The sequence below is a fragment of the Somniosus microcephalus genome, chromosome 15 (assembly GCF_052327205.1).
Source record: "Somniosus microcephalus isolate GS21.2 chromosome 15, FLI_Smic_1.0, whole genome shotgun sequence".
In the NCBI taxonomy this organism is placed as follows: domain Eukaryota; kingdom Metazoa; phylum Chordata; class Chondrichthyes; order Squaliformes; family Somniosidae; genus Somniosus; species Somniosus microcephalus.
The window spans coordinates 15,029,475-15,053,648 of NC_141001.1; the positions used below are offsets into that span (position 1 = coordinate 15,029,475).

Genomic DNA, 24,174 nt, shown 5'->3' on the forward strand with positions numbered 1-24,174 from the left:
CCCGCGCTCTCTCCCCACAGCCCCGCCCGCTGCCCCCCAGCCCCACATGCTCACCCACCCAGCCCCACTCGCTCTCCCCACAGCCCCGCCCGCTGCCCCCCAGCCCCACATGCTCACCCACCCAGCCCCGCGCTCTCTCCCCCCCCCCAGCCCCGCTCTCTCTCCCCCCCCCCAGCCCCGCTCTCTCTCACCCCCCCAGCCCCGCTCTCTCACCCCCCCAGCCCCGCTCTCTCTCACCCCCCCAGCCCCGCTCTCACCCCCCCAGCCCCGCTCTCTCACCCCCCCAGCCCCGCTCTCTCTCACCCCCCCAGCCCCGCTCTCTCACCCCCCCAGCCCCGCTCTCTCTCCCCCCCCCCAGCCCCGCTCTCTCCCCCCCCCAGCCCCGCTCTCTCCCCCCCCCCCAGCCCCGCTCTCTCTCCCCCCCCCCAGCCCCGCTCTCTCACCCCCCAGCCCCGCTCCCTCACCCCCCCAGCCCCGCTCTCTCTCACCCCCCCAGCCCCGCTCTCTCACCCCCCAGCCCCCCCTCGCTCTCCCCCGCCCCCCTCCAGCACCCCCTCGCTCTCCCCCCCCCCTCGCTCTCCCCCCCCTCCAGCCCCCCCTCGCTCTCCCCACCCCTCCAGCCCCCCCTCGCTCTCCCCCCTCCAGCCCCCCCTCGCTCTCCCCCCCCCTCCAGCCCCCCCCTCGCTCTCCCCCCCCCTCCAGCCCCCCCTCGCTCTCCCCCCCTCCAGCCCCCCCCTCGCTCTCCCCCCCTCCAGCCCCCCTCGCTCTCCCCCCCTCCAGCCCCCCCTCGCTCTCCCCCCCCCCTCCAGCCCCCCCTCGCTCTCCCCCCCCCCCTCCAGCCCCGCTCTCTCCCCCCCCAGCCCCGCTCTCTCCCCCCCCAACCCCGCTCTCTCCCCCCCCAGCCCCGCTCTCTCACCCCCCCAGCCCCGCTCTCTCTCACCCCCCCAGCCCCGCTCTCACCCCCCAGCCCCCCCTCGCTCTCCCCCCCCCCTCCAGCACCCCCTCGCTCTCCCCCCCCCTCGCTCTCCCCCCCCCCTCCAGCCCCCCCTCGCTCTCCCCCCCTCCAGCCCCCCCTCGCTCTCCCCCCCTCCAGCCCCCCCACGCTCTCCCCCCCCCTCCAGCCCCCCCTCGCTCTCCCCCCCCCTCCAGCCCCCCCTCGCTCTCCCCCCCCCTCCAGCCGCCCCTCGCTCTCCCCCCCCCCCCCTCCAGCCCCCCCTCGCTCTCCCCCCCCCTCCAGCCCCCCCCCCTCCAGCCCCCCCTCGCTCTCAACCCCCAGCCCCGCTCTCTCTCACCCCCCCCAGCCCCGCTCTCACCCCCCCAGCCCCGCTCTCTCTCACCCCCCCAGCCCCGCTCTCACCCCCCCAGCCCCCCCCTCACCCCCCAGCCCCCCCTCGCTCTCCCCCCCCCTCCAGCACCCCCTCGCTCTCCCCCCCCCTCGCTCTCCCCCCCTCCAGCCCCCCCTCGCTCTCCCCCCCCCCTCCAGCCCCCTCTCGCTCTCCCCCCCCCCTCCAGCCCCCCCTCGCTCTCCCCCCGTCCAGCCCCCCCTCGCTCTCCCCCCCCCCCCTCCAGCCCCCCCTCGCTCTCCCCCCCCTCCAGCCCCCCCTCGCTCTCCCCCCCCCTCCAGCCCCCCTCGCTCTCCCCCCCCCCTCCAGCCCCCCCCTCCAGCCCCCCCTCGCTCTCACCCCCCCCAGCCCCGCTCTCTCACCCCCCCCAGCCCCGCTCTCACCCCCCCAGCCCCGCTCTCTCTCACCCCCCCAGCCCCCGCTCTCTCTCACCCCCCCAGCCCCGCTCTCACCCCCCAGCCCCCCCCTCACCCCCCAGCCCCCCCTCGCTCTCCCCCCCCCTCCAGCACCCCCTCGCTCTCCCCCCCCCCTCGCTCTCCCCCCCTCCAGCCCCCCCTCGCTCTCCCCCCCCTCCAGCCCCCCCTCGCTCTCCCCCCCCTCCAGCCCCCCCTCGCTCTCCCCCCCCTCCAGCCCCCCCCTCGCTCTCCCCCCCCTCCAGCCCCCCCTCGCTCTCCCCCCCCCCTCCAGCCCCCCCTCGCTCTCCCCCCCCTCCAGCCCCCCCTCGCTCTCCCCCCCCCCTCCAGCCCCCCCTCGCTCTCCCCCCCCCCCCTCCAGCCCCCCCTCGCTCTCCCCCCCCCTCCAGCCCCCCCTCGCTCTCCCCCCCCCCCCTCCAGCCCCCCCTCGCTCTCCCCCCCCCCCTCCAGCCCCCCCTCGCTCTCCCCCCCCCCCTCCAGCCCCCCCTCGCTCTCCCCCCCCCCCCCTCCAGCCCCCCTCGCTCTCCCCCCCCCCCTCCAGCCCCCCCCCTCCAGCCCCCCCTCGCTCTCTCACCCCCCCAGCCCCGCTCTCTCTCACCCCCCCCAGCCCCGCTCTCTCTCACCCCCCCAGCCCCGCTCTCACCCCCCAGCCCCCCCTCGCTCTCCCCCCCCCTCCAGCACCCCCTCGCTCTCCCCCCCTCGCTCTCCCCCCCCTCCAGCCCCCCCTCGCTCTCCCCCCCCCTCCAGCCCCCCCCTCGCTCTCCCCCCCTCGCTCTCCCCCCCTCCAGCCCCCCCTCGCTCTCCCCCCCCCCCTCCAGCCCCCCCCTCGCTCTCCCCCCCTCCAGCCCCCCCTCGCTCTCCCCCCCTCCAGCCCCCCCTCGCTCTCCCCCCCCCCCTCTCCAGCCCCCCCCCTCCAGCCCCCCCTCGCTCTCTCACCCCCCCAGCCCCGCTCTCTCTCACCCCCCCCAGCCCCGCTCTCTCTCACCCCCCCAGCCCCGCTCTCACCCCCCCCAGCCCCGCTCTCACCCCCCCAGCCCCGCTCTCACCCCCCCAGCCCCGCTCTCTCACCCCCCCAGCCCCGCTCTCTCTCACCCCCCCAGCCCCGCTCTCTCTCACCCCCCCCAGCCCCGCGCTCTCTCACCCCCCCAGCCCCGCTCTCTCCCCCCCCCAGCCCCGCTCTCTCTCCCCCCCTCCAGCCCCCCCTCGCTCTCCCCCCCCCTCCAGCCCCCACTCGCTCTCCCCCCCCCTCCAGCCCCCCCCCTCGCTCTCCCCCCCCCTCCAGCCCCCCCCTCCAGCCCCCCCTCGCTCTCACCCCCCCAGCCCCGCTCTCTCTCACCCCCCCCAGCCCCGCTCTCACCCCCCCCAGCCCCGCTCTCTCTCACCCCCCAGCCCCCCCTCGCTCTCCCCCCCCCCTCCAGCACCCCCTCGCTCTCCCCACCCTCGCTCTCCCCCCCCTCCAGCCCCCCCTCGCTCTCCCCCCCCCTCCAGCCCCCCCCTCGCTCTCCCCCCCTTCAGCCCCCCCCTCGCTCTCCCCCCCCTCCAGCCCCCCCTCGCTCTCACCCCCCCAGCCCCGCTCTCTCTCACCCCCCCAGCCCCGCTCTCACCCCCCCAAGCCCCGCTCTCTCTCACCCCCCCCCAGCCCCGCTCTCACCCCCCAGCCCCCCCTCGCTCTCCCCCCCCCTCCAGCACCCCCTCGCTCTCCCCCCCTCGCTCTCCCCCCCCTCCAGCCCCCCCTCGCTCTCCCCCCCCCTCCAGCCCCCCTCGCTCTCCCCCCTCCAGCCCCCCCTCGCTCTCCCCCCCTCCAGCCCCCCCTCGCTCTCCCCCCCCCCCTCCAGCCCCCCCCCTCGCTCTCCCCCCCCCCTCCAGCCCCCCCCTCGCTCTCCCCCCCCTCCAGCCCCCCCCTCGCTCTCCCCCCGCCTCCAGCCCCCCCCTCGCTCTCCCCCCCCTCTCCAGCCCCCCCCCCTCCAGCCCCCCCTCGCTCTCACCCCCCCAGCCCCGCTCTCACCCCCCCAGCCCCGCTCTCACCCCCCAGCCCCGCTCTCTCTCACCCCCCCCAGCCCCGCTCTCTCTCACCCCCCCCAGCCCCGCTCTCTCTCCCCCCCCCCAGCCCCGCTCTCTCTCCCCCCCCCAGCCCCGCTCTCACCCCCCCAGCCCCGCTCTCTCTCACCCCCCCAGCCCCGCTCTCTCTCACCCCCCCAGCCCCGCTCTCTCTCACCCCCCCAGCCCCGCTCTCTCTCACCCCCCCAGCCCCGCTCTCTCTCACCCCCCCAGCCCCCGCTCTCTCCTCACCCCCCCAGCCCCGCTCTCACCCCCCCAGCCCTGCTCTCACCCCCCCAGCCCCGCTCTCACCCCCCCAGCCCCGCTCTCTCTCACCCCCCCAGCCCCGCTCGCTCTCACCCCCCCAGCCCCGCTCTCACCCCCCCAGCCCCGCTCTCACCCCCCCAGCCCCGCTCTCTCTCACCCCCCCAGCCCCGCTCTCTCACCCCCCCAGCCCCGCTCTCTCTCACCCCCCCCCAGCCCCGCTCTCTCTCCACCCACCCCCCCAGCCCCGCTCTCTCTCCACCCCCCCCCCCAGCCCCGCTCTCTCTCCCCCCCCAGCCCCGCTCTCTCACCCCCCCAGCCCCGCTCTCTCACCCCCCCAGCCCCGCTCTCGCTCTCCCCCCCCTCGCTCTCCCCCCCCCCTCCAGCCCCCCCTCGCTCTCCCCCCCCCCTCCAGCCCCCCCTCGCTCTCCCCCCCCCTCCAGCCCCCCCTCGCTCTCACCCCCCCAGCCCCGCTCTCTCTCACCCCCCCAGCCCCGCTCTCTCTCACCCCCCCAGCCCCGCTCTCTCTCACCCCCCCAAGCCCCGCTCTCTCACCCCCCCCAGCCCCCGCTCTCTCACCCCCCCAGCCCCGCTCTCTCTCACCCCCCCAGCCCCGCTCTCTCACCCCCCCAGCCCCGCTCTCTCACCCCCCCAGCCCCGCTCTCTCTCACCCCGCAGCCCTGCTCTCCCACCCCCTCCAGCCCCCCCCTCGCTCTCCCCCCCCCCTCCAGCCCCCCCTCGCTCTCCCCCCCCCCTCCAGCCCCCCCCCTCCAGCCCCCCCTCGCTCTCCCCCCCCCCAGCACCCCCTCGCTCTCCCCCCCCACCCTCCAGCCCCCCCTCGCTCTCCCAACCCCCTCCAGCCCCCCCTCGCTCTCCCCCCCCCCGCCAGCCCCCCCTCGCTCTCCCCCCCCCGCCAGCCCCCCCTCGCTCTCCCCCCCTCGCTCTTCCCCCCCCCTCCAGCCCCCCCCCCCTCGCTCTCCCCCCACCCCCCTCGCTCTCCCCCCCCCCTCCAGCCTCCCCCCCCTCCAGCCTCCCCCCCCCTCCAGCCTCCCCCCTCGCTCTCCCCCCCCTAGCCTCCCCCCTCGCCCAGCCCCCCCTCGCTCCCCCCCCCACCCCCTCCAGCCCCCCCTCGCTCCCCCCCACCCCCTCCAGCCCCCCCTCGCTCCCCCCCCACCCCCTCCAGCCCCCCCTCGCTCCACCCCCCACCCCCTCCAGCCCCCCCTCGCTCCCCCCCCCACCCCCTCCAGCCCCCCCTCGCTCCCCCCCCACCCCCTCCAGCCCCCCCTCGCTCCCCCCCCACCCCCCCCCTCGCTCTCCCCCCCCTCCAGCCCCCCCTCGCTCTCCCCCCCAGCCCCCCTCGCTCTCCCCCCCCTCGCTCTCCCCCCCCCCCCCTCGCTCTCCCCCCCCTCCAGCCCCCCCCCCCCATCCAGCCCCCCCCCCCCCCTCCAGCCCCCCCCTCGCTCTCCCCCCCCCTCCAGCCCCCCCTCGCTCTCCCCCCCCTCCAGCCCCCCCTCGCTCTCCCCCCCTCCAGCCCCTCTCGCTCTCCCCCCCCCCTCCAGCCCCCCCTCGCTCTCCCCCCCCCCCTCCAGCCCCCCCCCCTCCAGCCCCCCCTCGCTCCCCCCCCCAGCCCCCCCTCACTCTCCCCCCCCTCCAGCCCCCCCTTCGCGCTCTCCCCCCCCCTCCAGCCCCCCGCGCTCTCCCCCCCTCGCGCTCTCCCCCCCCCCCTCCAGCCCCCCTCGCGCTCTCCCCCCCCCCTTCCAGCCCCCCCCCTCGCGCTCTCCCCCCCCCTCGCGCTCGCCCCCCCCCGGCCCCCCCTCCGCTCTCTCCCCCCCCCCCCGGCCCCCCCTCCGCTCTCTTCCCCCCCCCCGGCCCCCCCTCCGGCCCCCCCTCCGCTCTCTCCCTCCCCCCCCCCCGGCCCCCCCTCCGGCCCCCCCTCCGCTCTCTCCCCCCGGCCCCCCCCTCCGCTCTCTCCCCCCCCCCCCCCCGGCCCCCCCTCCGCTCTCCCCCCCCCCCCCCCCCCCCCTCCGCTCTCTCCCCCCCCCCCCCCGGCCCCCCCTCCGCTCTCTCTCCCCCCCCCCCGGCCCCCCCTCCGCTCTCTCCCTCCCCCCCCCCGGCCCCCCCTCCGCTCTCTCCCTCCCCCCCCCCCCGGCCCCCCCTCCGGCCCCCCCTCCGCTCTCTCCCCCCGGCCCCCCCTCCGCTCTCTCCCCCCCCCCCCCCCCTTCGCTCTCTCCCCCCCCCCCCCCCCCTTCGCTCTCTCCCCCCCCCCGGCCCCCCCTCCGCTCTCTCCCCCCCCCCCCCCCCCCTCCTTCGCTCTCTCCCCCCCCCCCCCCGGCCCCCCCTTCGCTCTCTCCCCCCCCCCCGGCCCCCCCTCCGCTCTCTCCCCCCCCCCCCCCCGGCCCCCCCTCCGCTCTCTCCCCCCCCCGGCCCCCCCTCCGCTCTCTCCCCCCCCCCCCCCCGGCCCCCCCTCCGCTCTCTCCCCCCCCCCCCCCCCGGCCCCCCCTCCGCTCTCTCCCCCCCCCCCCCCCCCCGGCCCCCCCTCCGCTCTCTCCCCCCCCGGCCCCCCCTCCGCTCTCTCCCCCCCCCCCCCCCCGGCCCCCCCTCCGCTCTCTCCCCCCCGGCCCCCCCTCCGCTCTCTTTCCCCCCCCCCCCACCCCCCGTCCGCTCTCTTCCCCCCCCCCCCCCACCTCGCTCTCCCCCGCCCCGCTCGTCCCCGCCCCGCTGGCCCAGTAGTTCTGAAATTGGAAAATTGGAGGAGAGGTGGTTGTGATTTTCTTCAGGGAAGAGGATAGCTGACCAAACAATGGTGCGGCATCAGTGTCCGCAGATAACCTGGAAAACTCGAGTCCTTGTTAATTCAATGAATGTTAAATGTGGTCTTGATTCACCCGATGTTCAGGTAAATGCTGGAGAAACAAAACACCATACTCACAAAGAAGAGGAGGTTGAAGAGGAAAAGGAAGTACTTGATGGCTTTAATGCAGCCTTTCTCCATTTCTCTCAGTCTGTGGGCTGTGTAAACAGAAAATAAAAGACTTACTTCAGAATGATACCAATCTCTACACTTCCAAATGTTTCAAATGAGATTTAAATGATACCCAGTTACACCAGTAGTGGGAATGCGGAAACCCAGAGTTTCTTATTTTTGGCAGCGAGTGGAAAAGGCAACTGGACTTGGCACAGGGCTGGATCCTTAACCTCACCATTGGGCAACCCTTTACCTTCTGCGAAGAGTAGGGCCGGCCTCAGCCCTCAGCACCGCGGCCGTGGTGAAGGAGTTTGCTAAATATGGCCCCCATACGCTGATTAACCAGACTCGCACTGTTAGGGAAGATTCGTAGCTAAATTTTGGCCACACTGAAACAGATTAGATCCCCAACCGCAACTAGCTCCCGGGAATGAAGAACTGTGATCAGACAACACGTCCTCTGCAGTCGTTTGTTGGTGTTTGTGATGACCACGGAGGTTCGATTAGAATCGCTGGTATCAAGCCAACACTCATCCCCTCAAACATTATAAAACAAATCCCTCCACACTGACTCTTTCACTGATGGGGCAACCAAGGCGAAGCTGTTCTGCACAGCATGATCCCAGCCACTTATCAACAGGATTAACTACTCCAAGTCTGCAAACCAGAATCTAGTTCACAAAAACTGTCTCCAACCCCAATACCACACACCCATCTACCCCACAACAGGAGCATCACAGACAGACAGACACACCCATCTACCCCACAACAGGAGCATCACAGACAGACAGACACACCTGTCTACCCCACAACAGGAGCATCACAGACAGAGACAGACACACCCGTCTACCCCACAACAGGAGCATCACAGACAGACAGACACACCCGTCTACCCAACTCCAGGAGTATCACAGACAGAGACAGACACACCCGTCTACCCCACAACAGGAGCATCACAGACAGAGACAGACACACCCGTCTACCCCACAACAGGAGCATCACAGACAGAGACACCCGTCTACCCCACAACAGGAGCATCACAGACAGACAGACACACCCGTCTACCCAACTCCAGGAGTATCACAGACAGAGACAGACACACCCATCTACCCCACAACAGGAGCATCACAGACAGACAGACACACCCGTCTACCCCACAACAGGAGCATCACAGACAGAGACAGACACACCCGTCTACCCAAATCCGGGAGAATCAGACAGAGACAGACACACCTGTCTACCCACTCCAGGAGTATCAGACAGAGACAGACACACCCGTCTACCCCACTCCAGGAGTATCAGACAGGGACAGACACACCCGTCTACCCGACTCCAGGAGTATCAGACAGGGACAGACACACCCGTCTACCCCACAACAGGAGCATCAGACAGAGACAGACACACCTGTCTACCCCACTCCAGGAGTATCAGACAGGGACAGACACACCCGTCTACCCCACTGCAGGAGTATCACAGACAAGAATAACAACCTGTATGTATATAGCGCCTTTAATGTAGTAAAAATATCCCAAGGTGCTTCACAGGAGCGTTAGCAAACAAAATTTGCCACCGAGCCATATAAGGAGATATTAGGACAGGAGACAAAAAAACTTGGTCAAAGTGGTAGGCTTTAAAGGAGCATCTTAAAGGAGGAGAGAGAGGTAGAGAGACGGTGAGGTAGAGAGACAGAGAGGTTTAGGGAGGGAATTCAGAGCTTGGGGCCTCAGCAGCTGAAAGCATGGCCACCAATGGTGGAGTGATTAAAATCAGTGATGCGCTAGACGCCAGAATTAGAGGAGCGCGGAGGTCTCGGAGGGTTGTGGGCTGCAGTAGGTTACAGAGATAGGGAGGGACGAGGCCATGGAGGAATTTGAAAACAAGGATGAGAATTTTTAAATCGATGTGTTGCCGGACCGGGAGCCAATGTAGGTCAGCGAGCACAGGAGTGATGGGTGAACGGGACTTTGTGCGAGTTAGGACACGGGCAGTGAGCACAGGGGGTGATGGGTGAACGGGACTGGGTGCGAGTTAGGACACGGGGCAGTAAGCACAGGGAGTGATGGGTGAACGGGACTTGGTGCGAGTTAGGACACGGGGCAGTGAGCACAGGGGGTGGTGGGCGAACGGGACTTGGTGCGAGTTAGGACACGGGGCAGTGAGCACAGGGGGTGATGGGTGAACGGGACTTGGTGCGAGTTAGGACATGGGGCAGTGAGCACGGGGTGATGGGTGAACGGGACTTGGTGCGAGTTAGGACACGGGGCAGTGAGCACAGGGGGTGGTGGGCGAACGGGACTTGGTGCGAGTTAGGACACGGGGCAGTAAGCACAGGGAGTGATGGGTGAATGGGACTTGGTGCGAGTTAGGACACGGGGCAGTCAGCACAGTGAGTGATGGGTGAACGGGACTTGGTGCAAGTTAGGACACGGGGCAGTGAGCACAGGAGTGATGGGCGAACGGGACTTGGTGCGAGTTAGGACACGGGCAGCCGAGTTTTGGATGGGCTCCAGTTTACGGAGGGTGGAAAATGGGAGGCTGGCCAGGAGAGGACTGGAATAGTCAAGTCGAGAGGTAACAAAGGCATGGATGAGGGTTTCAGCAGCAGATGAACTGAGGCAGGGTGGAGATGGGCGATGTTATGGAGATGGAAGTAGACAGTCTTTGTAATGGAGCAGCTATTTGGGCAGAAGCTCATCTCAAGTTCAAATAGGACATCAAGGTTGTGAACAGACTGGTTCAGCTTCAGACAGTGACCAGGGGGAGGGATGGTGTCGGTGGCTAGGGAACGGAGTTTGAGGCAGGGACCGAAGACAATGGCTTTGATCTTCCCAATATGTATTTAGTTGGAAGAAATTTCTTCTCATCCAGGACTGGAAAGCAGGCAAGCACTCTGACAATTTAGAGACCGTGGAGGGGTTGAAAGATGGTGAGGTAGAACTGGGTGTCGTCAGCGTACATGTGAAAACTGACGCTGTGTTTTTGGATGATGTCGCTGAGGGGCATCATGTTGATGAGAAGCAGGAGGGGGCCAAGGTTAGATCCTTGGGGAACACCAGAGGCAACAGTGTGGGAGCGGGAAAAGAAGTCACTGCAGGTGATTCTCTGGCTATGATTAGAGAGAGATAAGAATGGAACCAGGCGAGTGCAGTCCCACCCAGCTGGACGGTGGAGAGGCGTTGGAGGAGGATTGAGTCGGGATAAATGGGTCATTTTCAGGATGGCAATCTGTAACTAGGGGGGTGCCACAGGGATCAGTGCTGGGGCCTCAACTATTTTCAATCTATATTAATGACTTGGATGAAGGAAGTGATTGTATTGTAGCCAAATTTGCAGAAGATACAAAGATAGGTGGGAAAGTAAGTTGTGAGGAGGACATAAAGGCCCCGATTTTCAGCTTGTGTGGGGAATGGTCAGATTTCCCCAAATGTGGGGTTTCTGACACATAAAAAAAGTGTCAGCCAGCTCCACGCAATTTTCCCTCAAGTGGCCAATTAGTTCCCAGCATGTGGGAAGCCTTGCTAATTGTCCAATTCGAGTCAGAAATCCCCACACTATGATGTCATCATTCATGGTGCTTTCAAGGTCCACAGCAAGCTTCTCCACCTCTGCAGGCTTCTCAACCACTCTTGCACAATGGCAGAGGAGCCTGCACCAGCTGCTGCCAGCGGCAGAGGCTGAGCTGCCTTCAAATTCGACGAGGCTTCACTGCAGGCATTATTGGATGGGGTTAGGGCCCACAGGGAGGTCCTCTTCCCTAGGTCAGGGAGGAAGAGGCCTCCCACTGAGACCAATGCTGCATGGATGCAGGTGTCAGCAGATGCCAACTCGCTGGGAGTCACCAGAAGAACCTTGGCATTACATCTCTATCTCCTTCCTTTACTCCCCCACAGTACCATCCAGAGCCCCCGTCCGCACTGTGGAGGAGGAAGAGGCTGTGCAGCCAGACTCCTCAGAGGAAGCTCCAACCTCTGAGGGCGCAGCGTCAGCAGAAGTAAGCGCAGCCAGCACCAGCACAGACACTCACACCTCGGGGGGACCTTCGGGACATAGAGTAGTATTGTCACCTGGTGTTTCACAGCTCACAAGTGAGCCTCAGCAGATTCTGGAGACAGGGACAGCAGTGGAGAGTCCTCATCGGAGGGCGCAGGACTCTGCCAGCTCAGCTCAGCTGCGCTGCATGACGACCCTCTGCCTCTGGGTCCATCCGCAAGAGAAGAGGTGGTGGATCGCTATGCACAGATGCAGGAGTCTCTGGCAGGTTTTGTCTCCAGGGTCGATGCGAGTGCTGAGCAAATGGAGGAGTCCATAGCGACCATGAGCAGAGCCTTTGTGGAGTCATTGGCGCATGAACGCATCACCATGGAAAGGTTGGCAACCTCCATGGAGGAGATAACTCGCCAGGGTACGGAAAACATGGTGAGTGCTCATAAGAGAATGACATCTCTTGAGGAGCGTTGGCCATCTGTTGAGCAGAGAAACCAGATCTTCATGGAAGTCCTTCTGAGTAGGACTGCCAGTGCAGAAACGGGTCCCCATGGCCCCCTAAAGCGCAGCAAGGTGCTCTCAAGCCACTTCCAAGCGCTGGCCCCTTCTGGCCTGTGCAGCTTCAGGTGAGTGAGCAGCAGCCTGGTGCTCCTGGTGCTCATCCTGCTGTTCCTGGTTCTGCTGCTGCCGCCTCTGCTGTTGGAGATCCTCTAATGCTAGGAAGGGAACGTCCCAAAGGCCTCCCATGCTTCTGGCAGATGCCTCCGTTGAGGGGGCGCTGAGTTAGGGTGGCGAGAGGGGCTTCCCAGGAGCTCACACTGAGGAAGTGTGTGAGGCTCCAACTTTCTGCAGCTGCTCCTAAGGCTTCAAAAAGTTCCCCCAAGCCTTGATCAACAAGGTCCTGCAGCCTGTAAATGCTGCCTATTTAAATCTCTTCAGCCCTCAGCGACCTGCTGCTGCAAGCAAGCAAGCCAGCTGTTTTCACGCCAGCTCTCAGCAGCGGGGTTCCCCGCAGGCGGGTTTCAGGTGGGGAAAGCCCCAAAGTCGCAACGGCATGGGAAAATCCACTTCAACAAGCAGATAATTGCTTGTTAGTGCTCCGACGACCAGTCCCGCCAGCGGCGGCCGGGACTGAAGCGGGGTGCGCGGAAACGGCAGTCCGAAAGTCGGACAGGGCGGGGAATCAGGTGGGGGGGGTCCCGACCCGCTTTTTCGCTGATTTTCGGCCCCCGGCCGCATGAAAAGCTGCCCGACGGCGGGCAGAAAATCGGGGCCAGTGAGTCTGCAAAGGGATATAGAGAGGTTAACTGAGTGGGCAGGAATTTGGCAGCTGGAGTATAATGTGGGAAAATGTGAGGTTATCCACATGCGCTAAAACCCGGCACTTGCAATCTGCCAAGAATTCTCTTGACAGATCCTTCACATGCCCGGGAGAAGGGCCTCCGCGGGCAGAGAGTTCCGCTTTCTGCACAACCTCCGCCCGCTGAAAACCTTAAAAAAATTTACACCTGCTTTTACCAGCATAAGAGTTTAAAAAAAAATGTTTTCACTCATTTATAATTGTAAAATACTTTTAAAAAAGTAAGTTTATTTTTAGCCCCGTAAAAAACTTAATTTTTCTCAAAAAATTTAATTTGTTTAAAATATTTAATTTAATGTAATTTTAACTAATTTTAAATACGTGATTTAAAAAAAATGTATTTAATGTTTACCTGTTTTTTAAGTGATCCCCATTCATACTTTTGACAGATCTGTGCAGAGACCTGTCCAAAGTGTGAAGGGGGATTCCCTTCTTTGATTGGTTCCCCATGGCCCACGTGATCCATGAGAAAAGAGGAAATAGAAGTGATGGGCTTGGGCCTAGAGCGGCAGCCAAAACTCACACTGAATGAACACGGGGAAACTAAAGTTACATAGGCCTGGTTACATAGCAAGATTAGGACAGATACATCCTGGTAATAAATGGAAATAGATTGGAGACAACAAGAGGGAGTTCAGAGTTAGAGTCAGAGGTCCCAATGGTGGGATAAAGTTGACGTGGATAGGGTGGAGTCAGTTGGAGCATCAGTGAACTGGTGTCCAGGTTCGGAGACAGGTGTGGAGGGCGAGTGCATCCAGAAACTATTTGAAAGGTAGTGTGTCGGAGGATAAGCTGCTGGGGGCATTTCCGTGGGAAAGAAGAGCCAGGAGGTGTGGAAAATCAATTGCAGAAAAATGGTGGTGAAGTTTGAGAGCACTGTAAGATCCAGAAGTGGCAGAGAAATGGACTTTGGCCCAGAATGATGAATTTCTGGCCAGGAGCCACAAAGTAACAAAATAAAGTTGAAAAACCAGTCAGACCAGGCATTAGCTCAGCAGGTAACAGCAGCAGTGGGGGGATGGGCTGTAAGCTTGATAAAGTTACCTTAAATCTTAGCAGATCAGAGTCACAGCAGCAGAGTTTTACAGTGTCGTCCAGTGGGGTAAGAGTAGTCTTGATGGCAGAGAAATCCAGAAATTGGGAAGCCAATTTTGAGCACAGCTCCAGAGCTCACTGAAGAAAATAAAAAAAACATTCATGGTCAGTGGATAGGTAGTGAGCCCAGGTAACTGTAAACTTGCAGCTTGAACTTAGTGAGTGCATTTTAGCCCCAACTATTGCAGCCAGGGGAACCTAGACAATGGGGGAGGGGAAATTGGGGAGAGAAAGGTCAAAGGATGGCAATGGATGGCCAAGGACAAAGCTGCAGAACAAAGGAGCTCCCTCAAGAGCTGCCAGCCCAGGAGCCACCTTGACAGGGATAGATACACCTGTCTACCCCACTCCAGGAGTATCAAAGACAGGGACAGAAAAACTAGCTTGCTGCACTCTTTCCCAGGCTGAAAGGTGTGGTAGATTGGTGCTGAACTTGCTCGCTCTGCACATACGTAGGGCCCTACCGTCTTCCAGCCTTCTCTCTTACAAACAGTAGTCCTTGATCAATTCAAGTTCCAAACACCTTTTAACATACACAACACAAAGCCAGAACCCACCATACGTCTTCTAACTCTTTAACTCCCAACCTCTCTCTCGAGCCTTCTGTTTCCCCAAACCTCCCCTTTTATGCTCACCTGGCAGGGGAAAGGCTCCTCCCACTCCAGGTGCAATTATCTTTAAAGGGGAAGTTCTTAAAGGGGCCAGAGCCCTCATCAGGTACCAGCCCTCGATCACACTGCGACAGTATACATACACGTCACACAGCATCCGTCACGCTGCAGACATCACACTTTATTACAGATGCAATCTTAAAATGCTGGGAGCTTCAAGCTGCAATTCTAACCAGCAGCCAATCTTCAAAGTTCCCTGCCCAAACAACAATTAAACAATGGATCATTTCAGCCTGTATTTACTTAACAGTCCATTTTAGTTTAACAATACATTGAACATTGTCTGATATAAAATCCCCATTCATAAAAAAACAAGGGAGTAGATGTTCATGTTCACCACCTGGGTGGATATTGCAGAGGAGCAGACCACCTGCCTGATTTATTTTCTGTAGACATCAATGAAATGAGAATTAGACGGTTTCTCTGACGGGAGGTTTCTCTGACGGGAGGTTTCTCTGACAGGAGGTTTCTCTGACGGGAGGTTTCTCTGACGGGAGGTTTCTCTGATGGGAGGTTTCTCTGACAGGAGGTTTCTCTGACGGGAGGTTTCTCTGACGGGAGGTTTCTCTGATGGGAGGTTTCTCTGACGAGCGTTTCTCTGACGGGAGGTTTCTCTGACGGGAGGTTTCTCTGACGAGAGTTTCTCTGACGGGCGTTTCTCTGGCGGGAGGTTTCTCTGACGGGAGGTTTCTCTGACGGGAGGTTTCTCTGACGGGAGGTTTCTCTGATGGGAGGTTTCTCTGACGAGAGTTTCTCTGACGGGCGTTTCTCTGGCGGGAGGTTTCTCTGACGGGAGGTTTCTCTGACGAGCGTTTCTCTGACGGGCGTTTCTCTGACGGGAGGTTTCTCTGACGGGCGTTTCTCTGACGGGCGTTTCTCTGACGGGAGGTTTCTCTGACGGGAGGTTTCTCTGACGGGCGTTTCTCTGACGGGCGTTTCTCTGACGGGAGGTTTCTCTGACGGGCGTTTCTCTGACGGGCGTTTCTCTGACGGGAGGTTTCTCTGACGGGAGGTTTCTCAGACGGGAGGTTTCTCTGACGGGCGTTTCTCTGACGGGCGTTTCTCTGGCGGGAGGTTTCTCTGACGGGCGTTTCTCTGACGGGCGTTTCTCTGACGGGCGTTTCTCTGACGAGCGTTTCTCTGACGGGAGGTTTCTCTGAGGAGCGTTTCTCTGACGAGCATTTCTCTGACGGGCGTTTCTCTGACGAGCGTTTCTCTGACGGGAGGTTTCGCTGACGGGCGGTTTCTCTGACGAGCGTTTTTCTGACGAGCGTTTCTCTGACGAGCGTTTCTCTGACGGGAGGTTTCTCTGACGGGCGTTTCTCTGACGAGCGTTTCTCTGACGGGAGGTTTCTCTGACGAGCGTTTCTCTGACGAGCGTTTCTCTGATGAGCGTTTCTCTGACGGGAGGTTTCTCTGATGAGCGGTTTCTCTGACGAGCGTTTCTCTGACGGGCGGTTTCTCTGACGAGCGGTTTCTCTGATGAGCGTTTCTCTGACGGGCGGTTTCTCTGACGAGCGTTTCTCTGACGGGCGGTTTCTCTGATGAGCGTTTCTCTGACGGGCTGTTTCTCTGACGAGCGTTTCTCTGACGGAAGGTTTCTCTGACGGGAGGTTTCTCTGACGGGCGTTTCGCTGACAGGAGGTTTCTCTGACGGGAGGTTTCTCTGACAAGCGTTTCTCTGACGGGAGGTTTCTCTGACGGGAGGTTTCTCTGACGGGCGTTTCGCTGACAGGAGGTTTCTCTGACGGGAGGTTTCTCTGACAAGCGTTTCTCTGACGGGAGGTTTCTCTGACGGGAGGTTTCTCTGACAAGCGTTTCACTGACGAGCGTTTCTCTGATGGGCGTTTCTCTGACGGGAGGTTTCTCTGACGGGAGGTTTCTCTGACGAGCGTTTCTCTGACGAGCGTTTCTCTGACGGGAGGTTTCTCAGACGGGAGGTTTCTCTGATGGGCGTTTCGCTGACAGGAGGTTTCTCCGACGGGAGGTTTCTCTGACAAGCGTTTCACTGACGAGCGTTTCTCTGATGGGCGTTTCTCTGACGGGAGGTTTCTCTGACGGGGCGTTTCTCTGACGAGAGTTTCTGATGAGCGTTTCTATGACGGGAGGCTTCTGTGACGAGTGTTTCTCTGACGAGCGTTTCTCTCACGAGCGTTTCTCTCACGAGCGTTTCTCTGACGAACGTTTCTCTGACAAACGTTTATCTGACGAGCGTTTCTCTGACGGGAGGTTTCTCTGACGAACGTTTCTCTGACGGGAGGTTTCTCTGACGGGCTGTTTCTCTGACGAGCATTTCTCTGACGGGCGTTTCTCTGACGAGCGTTTCTCTGACGGGCTGTTTCTCTGACGAGCATTTCTCTGACGGGCGTTTCTCTGACGAGCGTTTCTCTGACGGGCTGTTTCTCTGACGAGCATTTCTCTGACGGGCGTTTCTCTGACGAGCGTTTCTCTGACGGGCTGTTTCTCTGACGAGCATTTCTCTGACGGGCGTTTCTCTGATGAGCGTTTCTCTGATGGGAGGTTTCTCTGACGGGAGGTTTCTCTGACGGGCGTTTCTCTGACGGGCGTTTCTCTGACGGGAGGTTTCTCTGACGGGAGGTTTCTCTGACGGGCGTTTCTCTGACGGGAGGTTTCTCTGACGGGCGTTTCTCTGACGGGCGTTTCTCTGACGGGAGGTTTCTCTGACGGGAGGTTTCTCTGACGGGCGTTTCTCTGACGGGCGTTTCTCTGGCGGGAGGTTTCTCTGACGGGCGTTTCTCTGACGGGCGTTTCTCTGACGGGCGTTTCTCTGACGAGCGTTTCTCTGACGGGAGGTTTCTCTGAGGAGCGTTTCTCTGACGAGCATTTCTCTGACGGGCGTTTCTCTGACGAGCGTTTCTCTGACGGGAGGTTTCGCTGACGGGCGGTTTCTCTGACGAGCGTTTTTCTGACGAGCGTTTCTCTGACGAGCGTTTCTCTGACGGGAGGTTTCTCTGACGGGCGTTTCTCTGACGAGCGTTTCTCTGACGGGAGGTTTCTCTGACGAGCGTTTCTCTGACGAGCGTTTCTCTGATGAGCGTTTCTCTGACGGGAGGTTTCTCTGATGAGCGGTTTCTCTGACGAGCGTTTCTCTGACGGGCGGTTTCTCTGACGAGCGGTTTCTCTGATGAGCGTTTCTCTGACGGGCGGTTTCTCTGACGAGCGTTTCTCTGACGGGCGGTTTCTCTGATGAGCGTTTCTCTGACGGGCTGTTTCTCTGACGAGCGTTTCTCTGACGGAAGGTTTCTCTGACGGGAGGTTTCTCTGACGGGCGTTTCGCTGACAGGAGGTTTCTCTGACGGGAGGTTTCTCTGACAAGCGTTTCTCTGACGGGAGGTTTCTCTGACGGGAGGTTTCTCTGACGGGCGTTTCGCTGACAGGAGGTTTCTCTGACGGGAGGTTTCTCTGACAAGCGTTTCTCTGACGGGAGGTTTCTCTGACGGGAGGTTTCTCTGACAAGCGTTTCACTGACGAGCGTTTCTCTGATGGGCGTTTCTCTGACGGGAGGTTTCTCTGACGGGAGGTTTCTCTGACGAGCGTTTCTCTGACGAGCGTTTCTCTGACGGGAGGTTTCTCAGACGGGAGGTTTCTCTGATGGGCGTTTCGCTGACAGGAGGTTTCTCCGACGGGAGGTTTCTCTGACAAGCGTTTCACTGACGAGCGTTTCTCTGATGGGCGTTTCTCTGACGGGAGGTTTCTCTGACGGGGCGTTTCTCTGACGAGAGTTTCTGATGAGCGTTTCTATGACGGGAGGCTTCTGTGACGAGTGTTTCTCTGACGAGCGTTTCTCTCACGAGCGTTTCTCTCACGAGCGTTTCTCTGACGAACGTTTCTCTGACAAACGTTTATCTGACGAGCGTTTCTCTGACGGGAGGTTTCTCTGACGAACGTTTCTCTGACGGGAGGTTTCTCTGACGGGCTGTTTCTCTGACGAGCATTTCTCTGACGGGCGTTTCTCTGACGAGCGTTTCTCTGACGGGCTGTTTCTCTGACGAGCATTTCTCTGACGGGCGTTTCTCTGACGAGCGTTTCTCTGACGGGCTGTTTCTCTGACGAGCATTTCTCTGACGGGCGTTTCTCTGACGAGCGTTTCTCTGACGGGCTGTTTCTCTGACGAGCATTTCTCTGACGGGCGTTTCTCTGATGAGCGTTTCTCTGATGGGAGGTTTCTCTGACGGGAGGTTTCTCTGACGAGCGTTTCTCTGACGGGCTGTTTCTCTGACGAGCATTTCTCTGACGGGCGTTTCTCTGACGAGCGTTTCTCTGACGGGAGGTTTTTCTGACAAGCGTTTCTCTGACGAGCATTTCTCTGACGGGAGATTTCTCTGACGAGCGTTTCTCTGACGGGAGGTTTCTCTGATGGGCGGTTTCTCTGACGGGCGTTTCTCTGACGGGAGGTTTCTCTGACGAGCGTTTCTCTGATGAGCGTTTCTCTGACGGGAGGTTTCTCTGACGGGAGGTTTTTCTGACAAGCGTTTCTCAGACGAGCATTTCTCTGACGGGAGGTTTCTCTGACGAGCGTTTCTCTGATGGGCGGTTTCTCTGACGGGCGTTTCTCTGACGAGCGTTTCTCTGAGGGGAGGTTTCTCTGACGGGCGTTTCTCTGACGGGCGTTTCTCTGACGAGCGTTTCTCTGACGGGCGTTTCTCTGACGGCCGGTTTCTCTGACGGGCGTTTCTCTGACGGGCGTTTCTCTGACGAGCGTTTCTCTGAGGGGAGGTTTCTCTGACGGCCGGTTTCTCTGACGGGCGTTTCTCCGACGGGAGGTTTCTCTGACGGGAGGTTTCTCTGATGGGAGGTTTCTCTGACGAGCATTTCTCTGATGGGAGGTTTCTCTGACGAGCGTTTCTCTGACGGGAGGTTTCTCTGACGAGCGTTTCTCTGACGAGCATTTCTCTGACGGGCGTTTCTCTGACGAGCATTTCTCTGACGGGAGGTTTCTCTGACGAGCGTTTCTCTGACGGGAGGTTTCTCTGACGAGAAGTTTCTCTGACGAGCATTTCTCTGACGGGCGTTTCTCTGACGAGCGTTTCTCTGACGAGCATTTCTCTGACGGGAGGTTTCTCTGACGAGCGTTTCTCTGACGAGCATTTCTCTGATGGGAGGTTTCTCTGACGAGCGTTTCTCTGACGGGAGGTTTCTCTGACGAGCGTTTCTCTGATGGGAGGTTTCTCTGACGAGCGTTTCTCTGATGAGCGTTTCTCTGACGGGAGGTTTCTCTGACGGGAGGTTTCTCTGACGAGCGTTTCTCTGACGGGCGTTTCGCTGACAGGAGATTTCTCCGACGGGAGGTTTCTCTGACGACCGTTTCTCTGATGGGCGTTTCTCTGACGGGAGGTTTCTCTGACGGGGCGTTTCTCTGACGAGAGTTTCTGACGAGCGTTTCTATGATGGGAGGCTTCTCTGACGAGCGTTTCTCTGACGGGAGGTTTCTCTGATGAGCATTTCTCTGGTGAGCATTTCTCTGATGAGCGTTTCTCTGATGGGAGGTTTCTCTGATGGGAGGTTTTTCTGACGAGCGTTTCTCTGACGAGCCGTTTCTCTGACGGGCGTTTCTCTGAAGGGCGTTTCTCTGACGGGTGGTTTCTCTGACGGGCGTTTCTCTGACGGGTGGTTTCTCTGACGAGCGGTTTCTCTGACGAACGTTTCTCTGACGGGCGGTTTCTCTGACGAGCGCTTCTCTGACGGGAGGTTTCTCTGACGAGCGTTTCTCTGACGGGAGGTTTCTCTGACGAGCATTTCTCTGACGGGCGTTTCTCTGACGAGCGTTTCTCTGATGGGAGGTTTTTCTGACGAGCGCTTCTCTGACGGGAGGTTTCTCTGACGAGCGTTTCTCTGATGGGAGGTTTCTCTGACGAGCATTTCTCTGACGGGCGTTTCTCTGACGAGCATTTCTCTGACGGGAGGTTTCTCTGACGAGCGTTTCTCTGACGAGCGTTTCTCTGACGGGAGGTTTCTCTGACGGGTGTTTCTCTGACGAGCGTTTCTCTGATGGGTGTTTCTCTGACGGGCGTTTCTCTGACGGGAGGTTTCTCTGACGGGGCGTTTCTCTGACGAGAGTTTCTGATGAGCGTTTCTATGACGGGAGGCTTCTCTGACGAGTGTTTCTCTGACGAGCGTTTCTCTCACGAGCATTTCTCTCACGAGCGTTTCTCTGACGAACGTTTCTCTGACGAACGTTTATCTGACGAGCGTTTCTCTGACGGGAGGTTTCTCTGACGAACGTTTCTCTGACAAACGTTTCTCTGACGGGAGGTTTCTCTGACGGGCTGTTTCTCTGACGAGCATTTCTCTGACGGGCGTTTCTCTGACGAGCGTTTCTCTGACGGGCTGTTTCTCTGACGAGCATTTCTCTGACGGGCGTTTCTCTGACGAGCGTTTCTCTGACGGGCTGTTTCTCTGACGAGCATTTCTCTGACGGGCGTTTCTCTGACGAGCGTTTCTCTGACGGGCTGTTTCTCTGACGAGCATTTCTCTGACGGGCGTTTCTCTGATGAGCGTTTCTCTGATGGGAGGTTTCTCTGACGGGAGGTTTCTCTGACGAGCGTTTCTCTGACGGGCTGTTTCTCTGACGAGCATTTCTCTGACGGGCGTTTCTCTGACGAGCGTTTCTCTGACGGGAGGTTTTTCTGACAAGCGTTTCTCTGACGAGCATTTCTCTGACGGGAGGTTTCTCTGACGAGCGTTTCTCTGACGGGAGGTTTCTCTGAAGAGAGGTTTTTCTGACAAGCGTTTCTCAGACGAGCATTTCTCTGACGGGAGGTTTCTCTGACGAGCGTTTCTCTGATGGGCGGTTTCTCTGACGGGCGTTTCTCTGACGGGCGTTTCTCTGACGAGCGTGTCTCTGAGGGGAGGTTTCTCTGACGGCCGGTTTCTCTGACGGGCGTTTCTCCGACGGGAGGTTTCTCTGACGGGAGGTTTCTCTGATGGGAGGTTTCTCTGACGAGCGTTTCTCTGACGAGCATTTCTCTGACGAGAGTTTCTCTGACGGGCGTTTCTCTGATGGGAGGTTTCTCTGACGAGCGTTTCTCTGACGGGAGGTTTCTCTGACGAGCGTTTCTCTGACGAGCATTTCTCTGACGGGCGTTTCTCTGACGAGCATTTCTCTGATGGGAGGTTTCTCTGACGAGCGTTTCTCTGACGGGAGGTTTCTCTGACGAGCGTTTCTCTGACGAGCATTTCTCTGACGGGCGTTTCTCTGACGAGCGTTTCTCTGATGGGAGGTTTCTCTGACGAGCATTTCTCTGATGGGAGGTTTCTCTGACGAGCGTTTCTCTGACGGGAGGTTTCTCTGACGAGCGTTTCTCTGACGAGCATTTCTCTGACGGGCGTTTCTCTGACGAGCGTTTCTCTGACGAGCATTTCTCTGACGGGAGGTTTCTCTGACGAGCGTTTCTCTGACGAGCATTTCTCTGACGGGAGGTTTCTCTGACGAGCGTTTCTCTGACGGGCGTTTCTCTGACGAGCATTTCTCTGACGGGCGTTTCTCTGACGAGCGTTTCTCTGATGGGAGGTTTCTCTGACAGGAGGTTTCTCTGATGAGAGTTTCTCTGATGGGCGTTTCTCTGACGAGCATTTCTCTGACGGGAGGTTTCTCTGACGAGCGTTTCCCTGACGGGAGGTTTCCCTGACGAGAGTTTCTCTGATGGGCGTTTCTCTGACGAGCATTTCTCTGACGGGAGGTTTCTCTGACGGGCGTTTCTCTGACGAGCGTTTCTCTGATGGGAGGTTTCTCTGACGGGAGGTTTCTCTGACGAGCGTTTCTCTGACGGGTGGTTTCCCTGACGAGAGTTTCTCTGATGGGCGTTTCTCTGTCGAGCGTTTCTCTGACGGGAGGTTTCTCTGATGGGAGGTTTCTCTGACGAGCGTTTCTCTGACGGGAGGTTTCTCTGACGAGCGTTTCTCTGACGGGAGGTTTCTCTGACGAGCGTTTCTCTGACGGGCGGTTTCTCTGACGAGCGCTTTCTCTGACGGGCGTTTCTCTGACGGGTGGCTTTTCTGACGAGCGTTTCTCTGACGGGCGGTTTCTCTGACGAGCGGTTTCTCTGACGAGCGTTTCTCTGACGGGCGGTTTCTCTGACGAGCCTTTCTCTGACGGGCTGTTTCTCTGACGAGCGTTTCTCTGACGGGAGGTTTCTCTGACGAGCGCTTCTCTGACGGGAGGTTTCTCTGACGAGCGTTTCTCTGACGGGAGGTTTCTCTGACGAGCGTTTCTCTGATGAGCGTTTCTCTGACGGGAGGTTTCTCTGACGGGAGGTTTCTCTGACGAGCGTTTCTCTGACGAGCGTTTCTCTGACGGGCGTTTCGCTGACAGGAGATTTCTCCGACGGGAGGTTTCTCTGACGACCATTTCTCTGATGGGCGTTTCTCTGACGGGAGGTTTCTCTGACGGGGCGTTTCTCTGACGAGAGTTTCTGACGAGCGTTTCTATGACGGGAGGCTTCTCTGACGAGCGTTTCTCTGACGGGAGGTTTCTCTGATGAGCATTTCTTTGGTGAGCATTTCTCTGATGAGCGTTTCTCTGATGGGAGGTTTCTCTGATGGGAGGTTTTTCTGACGAGCGTTTTTCTGACGAGCCGTTTCTCTGACGGGCGTTTCTCTGACGGGCGTTTCTCTGACGGGTGGTTTCTCTGACGGGCGTTTCTCTGACGGGTGGTTTCTCTGACGAGCGGTTTCTCTGACGAACGTTTCTCTGACGGGCGGTTTCTCTGACGAGCGTTTCTCTGATGGGAGGTTTCTCTGACGAGCGTTTCTCTGACGGGAGGTTTCTCTGACGAGCATTTCTCTGACGGGCGTTTCTCTGATGGGAGGTTTTTCTGACGAGCGTTTCTCTGACGAGCATTTCTCTGACGGGAGGTTTCTCTGACGAGCGTTTCTCTGACGAGCGTTTCTCTGACGGGCGTTTCTCTGACGAGCGTTTCTCTGACGGGAGGTTTCTCTGACGGGCGTTTCTCTGACGAGCGTTTCTCTGATGAGCGTTTCTCTGACGAGCGTTTCTCTGACGGGCGTTTCTCTGACGGGAGGTTTCTCTGACGGGAGGTTTCTCTGACGGGCGTTTCTCTGACGGGCGTTTCTCTGACGGGCGTTTCTCTGACGGGAGGTTTCTCTGACGGGAGGTTTCTCTGACGAGCGTTTCTCTGACGGGCGGTTTCTCTGACGAGCGGTTTCTCTGACGAGCATTTCTCTGACGGGCGGTTTCTCTGACGAGCGTTTCTCTGATGGGCTGTTTCTCTGACGAGCGTTTATCTGACGGGAGGTTTCTCTGACGAGCGTTTCTCTGACGAGCGTTTCTCTGACGAGCGTTTCTCTGACGGGAGGTTTCTCTGACGAGCGTTTCTCTGACGAACGTTTCTCTGACGAGCATTTCTCTGACGGGCGGTTTCTCTGACGAGCGGTTTCTCTGACGGGCGTTTCTCTGACGAGCGTTTATCTGACGGGAGGTTTCTCTGACGAACGTTTCTCTGACGGGAGGTTTCTCTGACGGGAGGTTTCTCTGACGAACGTTTCTCTGACGAGCTTTTCTCTGACGAACGTTTCTCTGACGGGAGGTTTCTCTGACGGGAGGTTTCTCTGACGAACGTTTCTCTGACGAGCGTTTCTCTGATGAACGTTTCTCTGACGAGCGTTTCTCTGACGAACGTTTCTCTGACGAGCGTTTCTCTGACGAGCGTTTCTCTGACGGGAGGTTTCTCTGACGAGCGTTTCTCTGACGAGCGTTTCTCTGACGGGAGGTTTCTCTGACGGGAGGTTTCTCTGACGAGCGTTTCTCTGACGAGCGTTTCTCTGACGGGAGGTTTCTCTGACGAGAGTTTCTCTGACGGGAGGTTTCTCTGACGAGAGTTTCTCTGACGAGCGTTTCTCTGACGAGCGTTTCTCTGACAGAAGGTTTCTCTGACGAGCGTTTCTCTGATGAGCGTTTCTCTGACGAACGTTTCTCTGACGGGAGGTTTCTCTGACGAGCGTTTCTCTGACGAGCATTTCGCTGACGGGAGGTTTCTCTGACGAGCGTTTCTCTGACGAGCGT

At 60.4% G+C, this 24,174-nt stretch overlaps 1 protein-coding gene across 4 annotated transcripts in view; it reads right to left on the reverse strand.

The window, feature by feature from the left end:
• The window catches only part of LOC147106556 (CD82 antigen-like), a 104,479-nt gene that overhangs the window by 25,972 nt on the left and 54,333 nt on the right, over positions 1-24,174 (reverse strand). For 2 of the 4 annotated variants that reach the window (XM_086008451.1, XM_086008453.1), the window contains exons 2-3: positions 13,411-13,539; positions 6,987-7,066 (exon numbers count right to left, since the gene is read on the reverse strand). In XM_086008451.1, coding sequence (XP_085864577.1) covers positions 6,987-7,049 — 63 coding nt within the window. In that variant the 5' untranslated portion in view covers positions 7,050-7,066; positions 13,411-13,539. Of the gene's footprint in view, positions 1-6,986; positions 7,067-13,410; positions 13,540-14,018; positions 14,109-24,174 lie in introns of those variants that run through there. The other 2 variants (XM_086008452.1, XM_086008454.1) reach the window with 2 other exon arrangements.